We start from the raw sequence: 12,013 nt of genomic DNA on the forward strand, positions 1-12,013 counted from the left end.
TAATTATTTTGATTCAATGCAATTCATTCTTTGAGGACTGCAACCATAAAAACATAATTTATTAATAAGCCTTTGTCAACTTCCCGCCTAGTTATTTTGCTCACAGCTCACTGTCAATTGCTCACTATCGCCTTATGTTTACATATTAGGTTATGGATTTCTTACAGAAACATTGGGGCCGTGACATCCCATTAAGCGTTTACCGATGGCGACGTCTTTCGGACATCTTTTTTTGGTGCTGTCCAGACCAGCTGTCTTTGTGTGGTGCAGTCTGGACTGGCCTTGGTTTCAACGTCCAAGGACGTAGATTTTTGATACGGTCCGGACTAACTCTAAAATGCACTTATATTTCAACGTCCGCAAAATACATATTTTTGACATGTGGAAAAGACACCTTTTCACCTATGATTCAGCACCTAAAATGCATAGGATGTCCATGTCTGGAAAATATGCCTAAAATGTGTCATTTTTCTTACTGGGAAACGTAATTTATTATAAAAACGTTTCCAAAATTTGACAAACAAAAAATCCACCCATGTAAAACAAAGAAATATGTTGTTGATCTTTCAAAAATGTATCCTATATCTGCCATTTCCATTATATTTGTTCTTTAAAAAAAAATTTGCTTTTGTGGAATAAACCTGGGTCAGTGGTAACCTGCATATTGTTATATTTCCTTCCTCAAACATTTTAGTATTGATGTTATTTTGATTTTGTTCAATAAATGCACAGTTCAAACTCAATTTCAGGGACTCAAATTTGCTATTTAAATATAGGCCTACAGTTCAGTGGGTCAGACTATTTTGACACCGTGCCAGTAAATTGATTAGGACAGCTCTGGAATATTCTCTTGCTATTTCCGGGATTATATCATCCTCAACCGACCTTCGTCTTTTTTCAAGTGATTTATGCAACACACGAGCTAGATTTCAACCAATCAATGCGTTGAGGGGTATAATTTTTTTTACAACTGATCCTAGTGCTGGTTGATTCCTTACATGTGGCCATATAACGCATTCCGCATTGAACAATAGTGGTTAAATTCTGATTGTAGATCATTTTGACTGCTAGAACGTACTAGAAGTGCAGAATTTTTACAGGCAGGTGAGAGAGGAGTTCTTGGAAGCTGATTGGTTCACAAGTTATCCGGAAGATACATGAACGCTTTCGCCGGCATCTTCTTTTCTCATTCATCGGGTAGCGGAGACTGAACAGTTTTCATACAGAATTGCCTACATCACATCCAGGTAATGAAAGGAAATATTTTAATCTGTTATAGCCTACGTCATTGCCAGTTATAGGCATATGTAACGTGTTGTATTTTTCCTACAATTGTTTATATATTCGCTTCGGTATCAGTGTGTCCTTATTAGATGTAATATACTTATTTGTCGATTTAAGATTATTTATGTTAATATTGTTATGTTCACTGTAGCTCTATTCAACAATTCTACGAGACGACAGCCTTTGATGCCACATTCGTCTGTAGAAAATGTTATAGCCTACCAGTGAAATGGCCGCAATTTTAATGCGCTTGGCTGCGGAGCCAGCTGTACTGCAGCACTCAGCGTTGTCCTTCAGGAGCCGGGTTGGGGAGGGTGTAAAGCACGTGCCTCCCCCTTCCCAGATGGTCAGGGATCATCCTAGATTAATCGCGTTGACGAACTATGCCAACCTGGGTGAAAGGGGAATGATGCCAAGGCAAGACATTCCAAATAACAGATAATAATATTAGGCTGAATGGTGTTGTGTTCACTGGTATTGAAGTTTTTCTATTAAATGGAGACCTATACGTGCGCCATTACACAGTCTTTACCTACGGGCTTGTATGCCATTGGATATTACTCTTCCAACTGCCATCACAATTATATGAACCTCATGCTACATGGTGAATTCCTCCATGGAACTGCAGTAGCGGAGCTCTCGCAAACCTTTCTCTCCATATAGTTTTCGGCGCCAGCTGCTGGCCACTTGTGAAGTACAATGCCGATACTGTTTTTTAGGAAAGTCAATAATCGCTTGCGAAAGTTTTTTTGAAACGGATGGTCCTTCTTTCATCTCAGCAAACACTTCCGCTACACTTCCTCCCAGTTACCCATATACACAGGTGTTTGAGCATGCTAGATGTTTAAATAGCTGTGTGTCGTCTGTCTTCCGTAAACAATCGCTGTAACATGGAGATATGGCTGTGTGGGAACACAGCCTATGAAGTTGTAGTAATTATAAAAACAATATTGAAGTAATTTGTTTTATTAAAATTATTGCTGATATGAAATATATTTTCCGCAATTGACGCATGTTAATGTTTAGAGCACGCGTCAGGACTCTTAACAAAAGTCCTCCAGGTAGAAGATGCCTTCATCAATAGGCGCTAACGGTAGTTAGTATCTATGAATAGGCTAATGGTTGCCTAGCCTTTACAATGGTCCGTTGGGAATCCCAAACCACCCCCTCGCTCGGAAGGTGTGGCTGATGAAACTGAGGGTGACTTCCAACGAGTGGCGATTGGATCAAGAAACCCATCAAATTTGAGTGGCGATTGGATCAAGAAACCCATCAAATTTGGGACACACCCTGACTTGAATGATACAGTTAATGTTCCACTTTTTAATAATAAAACCAGCCTGAAATAAATATGAAATAATCCCCCCTGTCATTTTACAAGCTATAAAACCTCAGTAACATTTAATTTGAAGTATTTCATCTTTTATTTAACTAGATAAGTCAGTTAATTACAAATCCTTATTTACAATGACGACCTACCCGGCCAAACCCGAACGACGCTGGGCCAATTGTGCACTGCCCTATGGGACTCCGAATCACGGCTGGATGTGATGCAGCCTGGATTCAAACCAGGTACTGCAGTGATACTACTTGCACTGAGATGCAGTGTCTTAGACCACTGCGCCACTCGGGAGCATCATTCATCAGTTACATGTGTCGTGTCTCGAGATCAGACATGAACAAATGCACGTGACATGAGGCACGTCTCTCCGTTCTTTTTTATGAAACTCCAAATATATTGCAGTGCCTGTCGGGATAGCACATCGAATTGGCCAACTGAGTGTCTAATTAGCCCCTACACCCTCAATAATTTTCACTCCCTCAACTTTGGGACGCTTGTGCAAATGGCAGCGGTGAATGCGCAGATGGGGAGGCGAAGTGGGTAAATTGGGATTCAGCCAGGCAGGGCACCATGCATATGCCTTTTGCCCTGCCTAAGATGTCTGTCTGGCCCATCCAATGCCAGCTCCGGTATGACACTGAATGCCTATTACTTTTCCTCGAACAGGATTAGTCACCATTCTTAGGAATTGAATGAGTCAGCGTATTTCCCCATAGGAAGTTGCTCTATGATCTTTGGTGTGACTCATAATCCACAGTCCAAGTCTCATACTTTACCTTGAGTGATCATGACTGCCACCTATTGATAAGACTTCTCAGCATTACATATTTATTTCTCTTGTCACAGTAACCATGTCTAAGGGAACAGCGGTCGGCATCGATCTCGGGACCACCTACTCCTGCGTGGGTGTGTTCCAGCATGGCAAGGTTGAAATCATTGCCAACGACCAGGGCAACAGGACCACTCCAAGCTACGTTGCCTTCACTGACTCTGAGAGGCTCATTGGTGATGCTGCTAAGAATCAGGTTGCCATGAACCCCTGCAACACAGTTTTTGGTAAGTTTGTTCTGCTAGATGTCATTGAAGGTGTGTGTTTTAATGATGGTTAAATTTGACGATATAACTTGTTTCACTTAGATTCAGTTGATTCCTGACATTTGTTTCCACTAGAGGTTTTATAACCAAACATGGTTCTAGTATCTTCCTTGGATGTCTGAGTGAGAAACCAAAGGTCAGTTGGTATGATTGGAGTATGTCTATAATGCACTCATTAAGACTTTTATTTGTGTATTCCAGATGCTAAGCGTTTGATTGGCAGAAGGTTTGAGGATACCGTGGTTCAATCCGACATGAAGCACTGGCCTTTCAACGTCATCAGTGACAGCGGACGCCCCAAAGTGGAGGTTGAATACAAAGGCGAGACCAAGAGCTTCTACCCTGAGGAAATCTCCTCCATGGTGTTGGTCAAGATGAAGGAGATTGCAGAGGCCTACCTCGGGAAGGTGAGTTTGAAATGCATTGCCCACTGGGCACCAACTGGTTTACTCAACATTGTTTCGATGTAATTTGTCAATGTATTGTGATAACTTCAAATCCAATGTATTAAGTCATCAACTGTTTTGATGGTGAAATTTCAACCACAGGATTATGGTAACCAATTTTAAAATAGACAAACCTTGTATAAAATATGTTGCATTTGTACCTTTGAGAAAATGGTGCCGGTAGAGAGGGCAGCCATGCTCCTAGCCCCTAGGCAACTTTGCAGTATAATTAGTTTATTTCTTACATTAGACCAGAATTGTTATTACATACAGCCAGGATTATTATTTTTTTTAACTCAAGCATTTCGCTACAATAACATGTATGTGATCAATAAAATTTGATTTGAAACTCTCAGGTTTTCTACATTTTATTCACAATCAGAAAAAAACAGGCTGGGCAGCACCTCCTAATGGCGAGTTAATCTATCTACAGCTATCCATTTGGACTCCCATCTAGGGTTTTAACCAAGCAACACTTTGATAATTGTCACAGACAATCACTACCAATGTGCTATCGTGAGATTTGGAGATCCCTTAACTAAATGGATGTACTGTTGCTGTCCAAGTCATTCTAAACGGTAGATTTAACAAAGCAAATGAAATGTAACCATACTTTCATTAATGATATGTATACAATTTAGGCCTATATAGCATATGCAAAGTCATCAACAGCTACTGATTTTAAATTCTACCCAGGGTTCAACAAAAAAAATAGACAATACATATTAGGGCTGGCAATTGCAAGGGCCCTCGCATTACAATATTATCACGCTGCGTAAGTGCTGATAGAATCTGTCTTGACTCTCGGTTCTATATGCATTGCGATTCGATACTGATTTTATTGCGATTCGACGTTCTGAACATATTGTTCACCATATGTCTTCTGCAGAGGGACGAGCGCGTCATCAGTTTTGATGGAAATAAGTGCTGAAATCATGCTCCCAGTTAACCTTGATTGAGAACAAGTTATGAAGGGAACTACTGGAGTTTATCTAGCCGAACCTAGCGTATCATTAGCACAGTACGATCTCTTAAAGAATATGCTGATATGTAACTGTGTATATATATATATATCTCAGCAAAAAAACAAATGTCCCTTTTTTCAGGACTCTGTCTTTCAAAGATAATTATTAAATGTCCATAACTTCATTGTAAAGGGTTTAAACACTGTTTCCCATGCTTGGTCAATGAACCATAAGATTAATGAACATGCACCTGTGGAATGGTCGTTAAGACTCTTACAGAAGGTAGGCAATTAAGGTCACAGTTATGAAAACTTAGGACACTAAAGAGGCCTTTCTACTGACGCTGGGGGGGAAGATGCCCATGGTCCCTGCTCATCTGCGTGAAAGTCCTTTAGGCATGCCGCAAGGAGGCATGAGGACTGCATATGTGGCCAGGGCAATAAATGGCAATGTCCGTTCTGTGAGACGACGGCGCTACAGGATGGACAGTTGATCATCCTCGCAGTGGCAGACCACGTAACATCTGCACAGGACCGGTACATCCAAACATCACACCTGCGGGACAGGTACAGGATGGCAACTGCCCAAGTTACACCTGGAACGTACAATCCCTCATCAGTGCTCAGACTGTCTGCAATAGGCTGAGAGAGGCTGGACTGAGGGCTTGTAGGCCTGTTGTAAGACAGGTCATCACCGGCAACAACGTCACCAATGGGCACAAATCCACCGTTGCTGGACCAGACAGGACTGGCAAAAAGTGCTCTTCACTGACGAGTCGCGGTTTAGTCTCACCAGGGGTGATGGTCGGATTTGCATTTATCATTGAAAGAATGAGCATTACACTGAGGCCTGTACTCTGGAGCGGGATTGATTGAGGTGGAGGGTCCTTCATGGTCTGGGGTGGTGTGTCACAGCATCACCCGGGCTGAGCTTGTTGTCATTGCAGGCAATCTCAATGCTGTGCATTACAGGGAAGACATCCTCCTTCCTCCATGTGGTACCCTTCCTGCAGGCTCATCCTGACCAGACCCTCCAGCATGACAATGCCACCAGCCATACTGCTCGCTCTGCCTGATTTCCTGCAAGACCCGGAATGTCAGTGTCCTGCCATGGCCAGTGACGAGCCCGGCTCTCAACGTCTGGGACTTGTTTGCTGTTAGGGTTAAGGTGCCTTTGTGTGTGTGTGTGGGGGGGGGTGCCGCCATCTCACAGCAATAAATGGCAAATCTGGTGCAGTCCATGAGATGCACTGCTGTTCTTAATGCAGCCCCCCCCCCCTGTTCAGGGAAACATAAAAACATTTCTGCGTAACTTGTTCAGTTTGTCTCAATTGTTGAATCTTATGTTCATGCAAATATTTACACATGTTAAGTTTTCTGAAAGTAAATGCAGTTGACAATGAATTTTTATTTTTTTGTCTTGACCCACTGGGTGCATTTTGGCACATTCTTCCTGACCGAGCTGGTGTAACTGAGTCAGGTTTGTAGGCCTCCTTGCTCGCACATTTCTTTTTTCCAGTTCTGCCCACAAATGTTCTATAGGATCTTCAAGGTCCTTTGCTGTTCTGGGATTGATTCACACTAAAGTATTTTCATCTTTAGGAGTGGTATGACAGCTGTGGTCCCATGGTGTTTATACTTGCTTTCTATTGTTTGTACAGATGAACGTGGTACCTTCAGGTGTTTGTAAATTGCTCCCAAGGATGAACCAGACTTGTGGAGGTCTACAAAAAAATATTCTGTCTTGGCTGATTTCTTAAATTTTTTTCCCCCCATGCTGTCAAGCAAAGAGGCATTGAGTTTGTAGGTAGGCCTTGAAATACATCCACAGGAACACCTCCAATTGATTCAAATTATGTCAATTAGCCTATCAGAAGCTTCTAAAGCCATGACATTTTCTGGAATTTCCCAAGCTGTAAAGGCACAGTCAACTTAGTGTATGTAAACTTCTGACCCACTGGAATTGGTGATGCAGTGAAATGATCTGTCTAAACAATTGTTGGAAAAATTACTTTTCATGCACAAGGTAGATGTCCTAACAGACTTGCCAAAACTATAGTTTGTTAACAAGAGATTTGTGGAGCGGTTAAACAAGTTTTAATGACTCCAACCTAGGTGTATGTAAACATCCGACTTCAACTGTGTGTATATACATTTTCACTAATGCGTATCGTCCTAGGGTTTCAAGCGTTGGTTCATTTCTAATTTAGTCGTGCTAACTTGTTGGATTCTCATCTCCATCTCAACCAAAAAGATAAAGAACAGGACTAAATCAACCTTTAAATGCACTTTAAATACAGTAGTTTGATTTAGTCCTATTCCTTATTTTTGATTGAGATGTGAATCCAACATCTCAATGATACATTTGTTGACAAACTGGAATTAAGCCAGACTGTCAGTGGCACAAAAGATACATCTCCTTCAAATGTTTATTTTTTGCTTTGACAACCAAACACAATTCATTATCACTTTTGAATCCAGTAAAGGACCTATTAACAGAAGTTAATGCTATTTTACAAACTAATATAACAGTATTTATTCAACCTTAAAGGAGTAACCCATCCATGGCCACATTTTGAGGCTACTAACTATAAACGTCTTGTGTAATCATAGAAAGTGTGCAAAGGTTGCAGGTCGGTGAATCTTCACAATCGCTATAATAATTGATGACTCGTAATCTCAACTGCAATCCAGGTCATTTGGTTGTGCTATTATATGAAGCACATTTTATTCCCATTTGAACTTTTAAATGGTTGAATGTGCAGTGATGACACATTTAGATGACAACTTAACCAGAAATTAGACACTTTTTGTTGCAATTTGGTTACGCTTTAAGACCTTACATATGGTTGAAAGCATAGTGATAACACATTGGGAATTCAAACTTCTGGCTGTCCTTTTTGAGTGGGTGAAAAGGTTGCCATCAAATTGATCTCATCCAAAAATGTTCCACTTTGAAATTGTGGTGGGTTCAGTCTATTTCAGGGTATTCTTGACAATAAGTCTATTCATTCCCACCCTTTCTCCCCCCCATCTTTCTTTGTAGACTGTATCAAACGCGGTTGTAACAGTTCCAGCTTACTTCAATGACTCTCAGCGCCAAGCAACCAAAGATGCTGGAACAATCTCTGGTCTGAACGTTTTGCGAATCATCAATGAGCCAACTGCTGCCGCTATTGCTTATGGCTTGGACAAGAAGGTGAGACTCATATCTTTTAGAGGTCTAGTTATGTTTTATTGACATTGTAATGATCCTTTAAAGAATTTGTTCATTTCAATTAGTTGATAGCACATTAAATCTAGTTTGTCCCTATGGTTAAGTTTATGCCTGCCATTCATAGTTTCTACCAGAGGTTGTAAAACCAAAGATGGCCCAACACCTTCCTGGATGTTGGAGTGAATACATCAGCTAGGGTCGATTTTGATGGCGGTTAATTCAGGAAGTGATTTAAAAAAACTTTAAACTCAATTGAATAACTTTTGAAATAAATAGATCCTACTCAGTTTTTTTGAGAAATCAAAGAAAATAGATGCAATTTTTTTGTTACATTTCAGTCTTAATTGACCCCTTGCCCTGAAATGCATAGTCATTTGGTTTCTAGTTTGTTTTTATAAGTGCAAATACTGAATGTTCTCTGTTTCAGGTCGGTGCTGAAAGGAATGTCCTTATCTTTGATCTGGGTGGCGGCACCTTTGACGTGTCCATCCTGACCATCGAGGATGGCATCTTTGAGGTCAAGTCCACTGCTGGAGACACTCATCTGGGTGGAGAAGACTTTGACAACCGCATGGTCAACCACTTCATCGCAGAGTTCAAGCGCAAGTACAAGAAAGACATCAGCGACAACAAGAGGGCTGTTCGCCGTCTCCGCACCGCATGTGAGAGGGCAAAGCGCACCCTGTCCTCCAGCACCCAGGCCAGCATCGAGATCGACTCATTGTACGAGGGAATCGACTTCTACACCTCCATCACCAGGGCTCGCTTTGAGGAGCTCAATGCAGACCTTTTCCGTGGCACCCTTGACCCAGTGGAGAAATCCCTCCGCGACGCCAAGATGGACAAAGCCCAGGTACACGACATCGTCCTGGTCGGAGGCTCCACTCGTATCCCCAAGATCCAGAAACTGCTCCAAGATTTCTTCAACGGCAAAGAGCTCAACAAAAGCATCAACCCCGACGAAGCTGTGGCCTATGGCGCAGGTGAATCACTGATAATCTTGTTTGCTCTGTGGCCAATGGGCTTCTATAATGAGCCTTAAATCAATAGTTTCGCTGTGATGAAGTTTAATCCTGCCATTCGTAGTTTCCACCAGAGGTTGAAAGACCAAAGATGGCCCAATACCTTCCTTGGATGTCTGAGCGACAATGGCACAGTGCGTCTACAGTAAGGTTTTCCACGTGTCTAACCTCCCATTCTCATTTTCAGCTGTCCAGGCAGCCATACTTTCAGGTGACAAGTCTGAGAATGTCCAGGACCTGCTTTTGCTGGACGTCACACCCCTGTCCCTGGGTATTGAGACCGCTGGAGGTGTCATGACCGTCCTGATCAAACGTAACACCACCATCCCAACCAAGCAGACCCAGACCTTCACCACTTACTCAGACAACCAGCCTGGTGTGCTCATTCAGGTGAGTGGGGGCCTGCAAGAAATGTCCATTTCAGGGCAATGTTTCCTCATTCCTTTGGCCACTATCTGATGCCGTTTACTCCTGCTATTTGTAGTTTCCACCAGCGGTTGAAAGACAAAAAAGATTGCCTTGAGCGGTTTTTGGTGAAATGTACTTCTCATTTGAAAACCTGTGTTTTCTAATATTGACTGTATCCTCCAGGTGTATGAGGGTGAGAGGGCCATGACCAAGGATAACAACCTGTTGGGCAAGTTTGAGCTGACTGGAATCCCCCCTGCACCTCGCGGTGTTCCTCAGATTGAGGTCACCTTCGACATTGACGCTAATGGCATCCTCAATGTCTCTGCCGTTGATAAGAGCACTGGCAAAGAGAATAAGATCACCATCACCAACGACAAAGGTAAACAACAGCATATGTGACCAAAGTGAAATTTGATTACAATATGCACACTTGGATAGTGTATGATCCTTAACTTAACCCTTCAAAAAATGTCTAACCAGGTCGCCTGAGCAAGGAGGACATTGAGCGCATGGTCCAGGAGGCTGAGAAGTACAAGTGTGAGGATGATGTGCAGCGTGACAAGGTCTCGTCTAAGAACTCACTAGAGTCTTACTCTTTCAACATGAAATCCACCGTGGAGGATGAGAAACTGCAGGGCAAGATCAGCGACGAGGACAAGACCAAGATTCTGGACAAGTGCAATGAGATCATTGCCTGGCTGGATAAGAACCAGGTGTGCCCATTATTTTAAAACTAAGTTATTACCATAATGTGTCAAGAAGGGAAATCAATTAATCTTAACCTGTGTATTTGTTTCAGACTGCGGAGAAGGAAGAGTATGAGCACCAGCAACAGGAGCTGGAGAAGGTGTGCAACCCCATCATCACCAAGCTGTACCAGAGTGCCGGTGGTATGACAGGCGGTATGCCCGGAGGAATGCCCGGAGGCTTCCCAGGTGCTGGCGGTGCCGGTGCTGCTCCTGGAGGTGGTGGATCCTCAGGCCCCACCATTGAGGAAGTCGATTAAACCAATGTCATTACCCTGTAAACACAAAGCACATAACCCCAGTGGCCCAATCTGTAAAGCCAAGGCTGGTCAGTAATTTGAAATGATAATAGCTGCTATGTATGTTTTAGATACTTGAAGGTGTACACTGTCCAAGACTGACATTTTACGGAACAAAAGTTTGTCTACATTGAGTCCTGGAGAATAAATTATTTGTCATTGGCCTTGACTTTTTTTAAAATTTGTTTTCACACCCAATTCCTCAATTCAATGAAGGGAAATTAAGTAGGCTTGCCTTATACACAGATTGAGAAGGACAGTTATTTTTTTTTTGTGAGGGGAATTATCTAACTAAGAGGGTGTGCATAAGTCAAATTTGTGCAAGGCACATTCCTACTAGTGCCTGATAATGGAATCTGGTGACTCATCGAAGTCGCATATATCGTAGCTAACACTCCGATGACCCATTGACAATGTTTTGAGGCCCAAATCTCACAACTGCTTTGTTTAGTTTACCATATGAACAGTTTCCATTAAATAAAGATGCAGTGAGTAGACCATTTGGTTATTCTTGTCTGAGGTCTGCCAGAAATAAGTAGTTTTGGCATGGAGGTTTGGTACAGACCAAACCTCCATGCCACATACCCACTTCCATACCTCACTCTTCCCCCATATTGCAAGCAAAACATTTTAGACATTTTTAGAGTTAATGTTGTGCAATTCTCCATTGTCATGGGGTGTAGAGAAAAAGTTTCAGTTTTAAAGCAAATTTGCTTCAATTTTACACATTTTGCCAAGGGGCAGAGGATTTTGCAATTGTATTACTAATTACCTGCATTCTACACATTTTGCCATAGGTTGGAGAGAAATGTTTTGAATATATGAGTGAGACTGCCTAACAAAATCAATGGGGCCAGTAGTTTTGATTTCAACACGTTTAGATAGTGGTCAGCTAATTTAGCAATCTAAAATATTTGCTGACATGGGCTAATTGACTATCAGTGACTGACATGAGGAATACTGCTGATGCACAACCACATTTTTCAATGGAACCTTGTTTATTCTAACTCGCTACAGTTGAGACTAAGACTAAGTGGGAGATTTGATCCGAGGGCCTTCAAAAGGCCTAAAATGTGCATACTCTGCCTACCTGGGGTATCAGGTTATGCTAAATGTATTTTCCCTAGTTCTTGATAGAGCTAGAAGACTAGTGCCAAAATGTTTGCTTTCGCATGGGCAGCACAATT

The 12,013-nt window shown here is 42.0% G+C and overlaps 1 protein-coding gene and 1 non-coding gene across 2 annotated transcripts; both read left to right on the forward strand.

The window, feature by feature from the left end:
• The first annotated feature begins 1,114 nt into the window (after nt 1-1,114).
• Nucleotides 1,115-10,988, forward strand: LOC112258004 (heat shock cognate 70 kDa protein-like). The gene is made up of 9 exons (XM_024432039.2): nt 1,115-1,247; nt 3,473-3,682; nt 3,923-4,128; nt 8,178-8,330; nt 8,776-9,331; nt 9,558-9,760; nt 9,962-10,160; nt 10,262-10,494; nt 10,581-10,988. The coding sequence occupies exons 2-9, from the start codon at nt 3,478-3,480 to the stop codon at nt 10,785-10,787; spliced, it is 1,962 nt and encodes a 653-aa protein (XP_024287807.1). The 5' UTR covers nt 1,115-1,247; nt 3,473-3,477; the 3' UTR covers nt 10,788-10,988.
• Nucleotides 9,401-9,494, forward strand: LOC112259520. The gene has a single exon (XR_002954869.1). It is a non-coding gene; the product is annotated as a small nucleolar RNA SNORD14 (small nucleolar RNA).
• Nucleotides 10,989-12,013: the final 1,025 nt, after the last annotated feature.

This window comes from Oncorhynchus tshawytscha, linkage group LG09, assembly GCF_018296145.1.
Source record: "Oncorhynchus tshawytscha isolate Ot180627B linkage group LG09, Otsh_v2.0, whole genome shotgun sequence".
Lineage (NCBI taxonomy): Eukaryota > Metazoa > Chordata > Actinopteri > Salmoniformes > Salmonidae > Oncorhynchus > Oncorhynchus tshawytscha.

What these genes read in the sequence shown, in the direction of transcription:
- LOC112258004 (XM_024432039.2), top strand. Translation starts at nt 3,478, where the DNA reads ATGTCTAAGGGAACAGCGGTCGGCATCGATCTCGGGACCACCTACTCC. An exon ending in AGCCTGGTGTGCTCATTCAG is followed by an intron (nt 9,761 to 9,961) that starts GTGAGTGGGGGC and finishes TGTATCCTCCAG; the next exon opens with GTGTATGAGGGTGAGAGGGC. An exon ending in CACCATCACCAACGACAAAG is followed by an intron (nt 10,161 to 10,261) that starts GTAAACAACAGC and finishes ATGTCTAACCAG; the next exon opens with GTCGCCTGAGCAAGGAGGAC.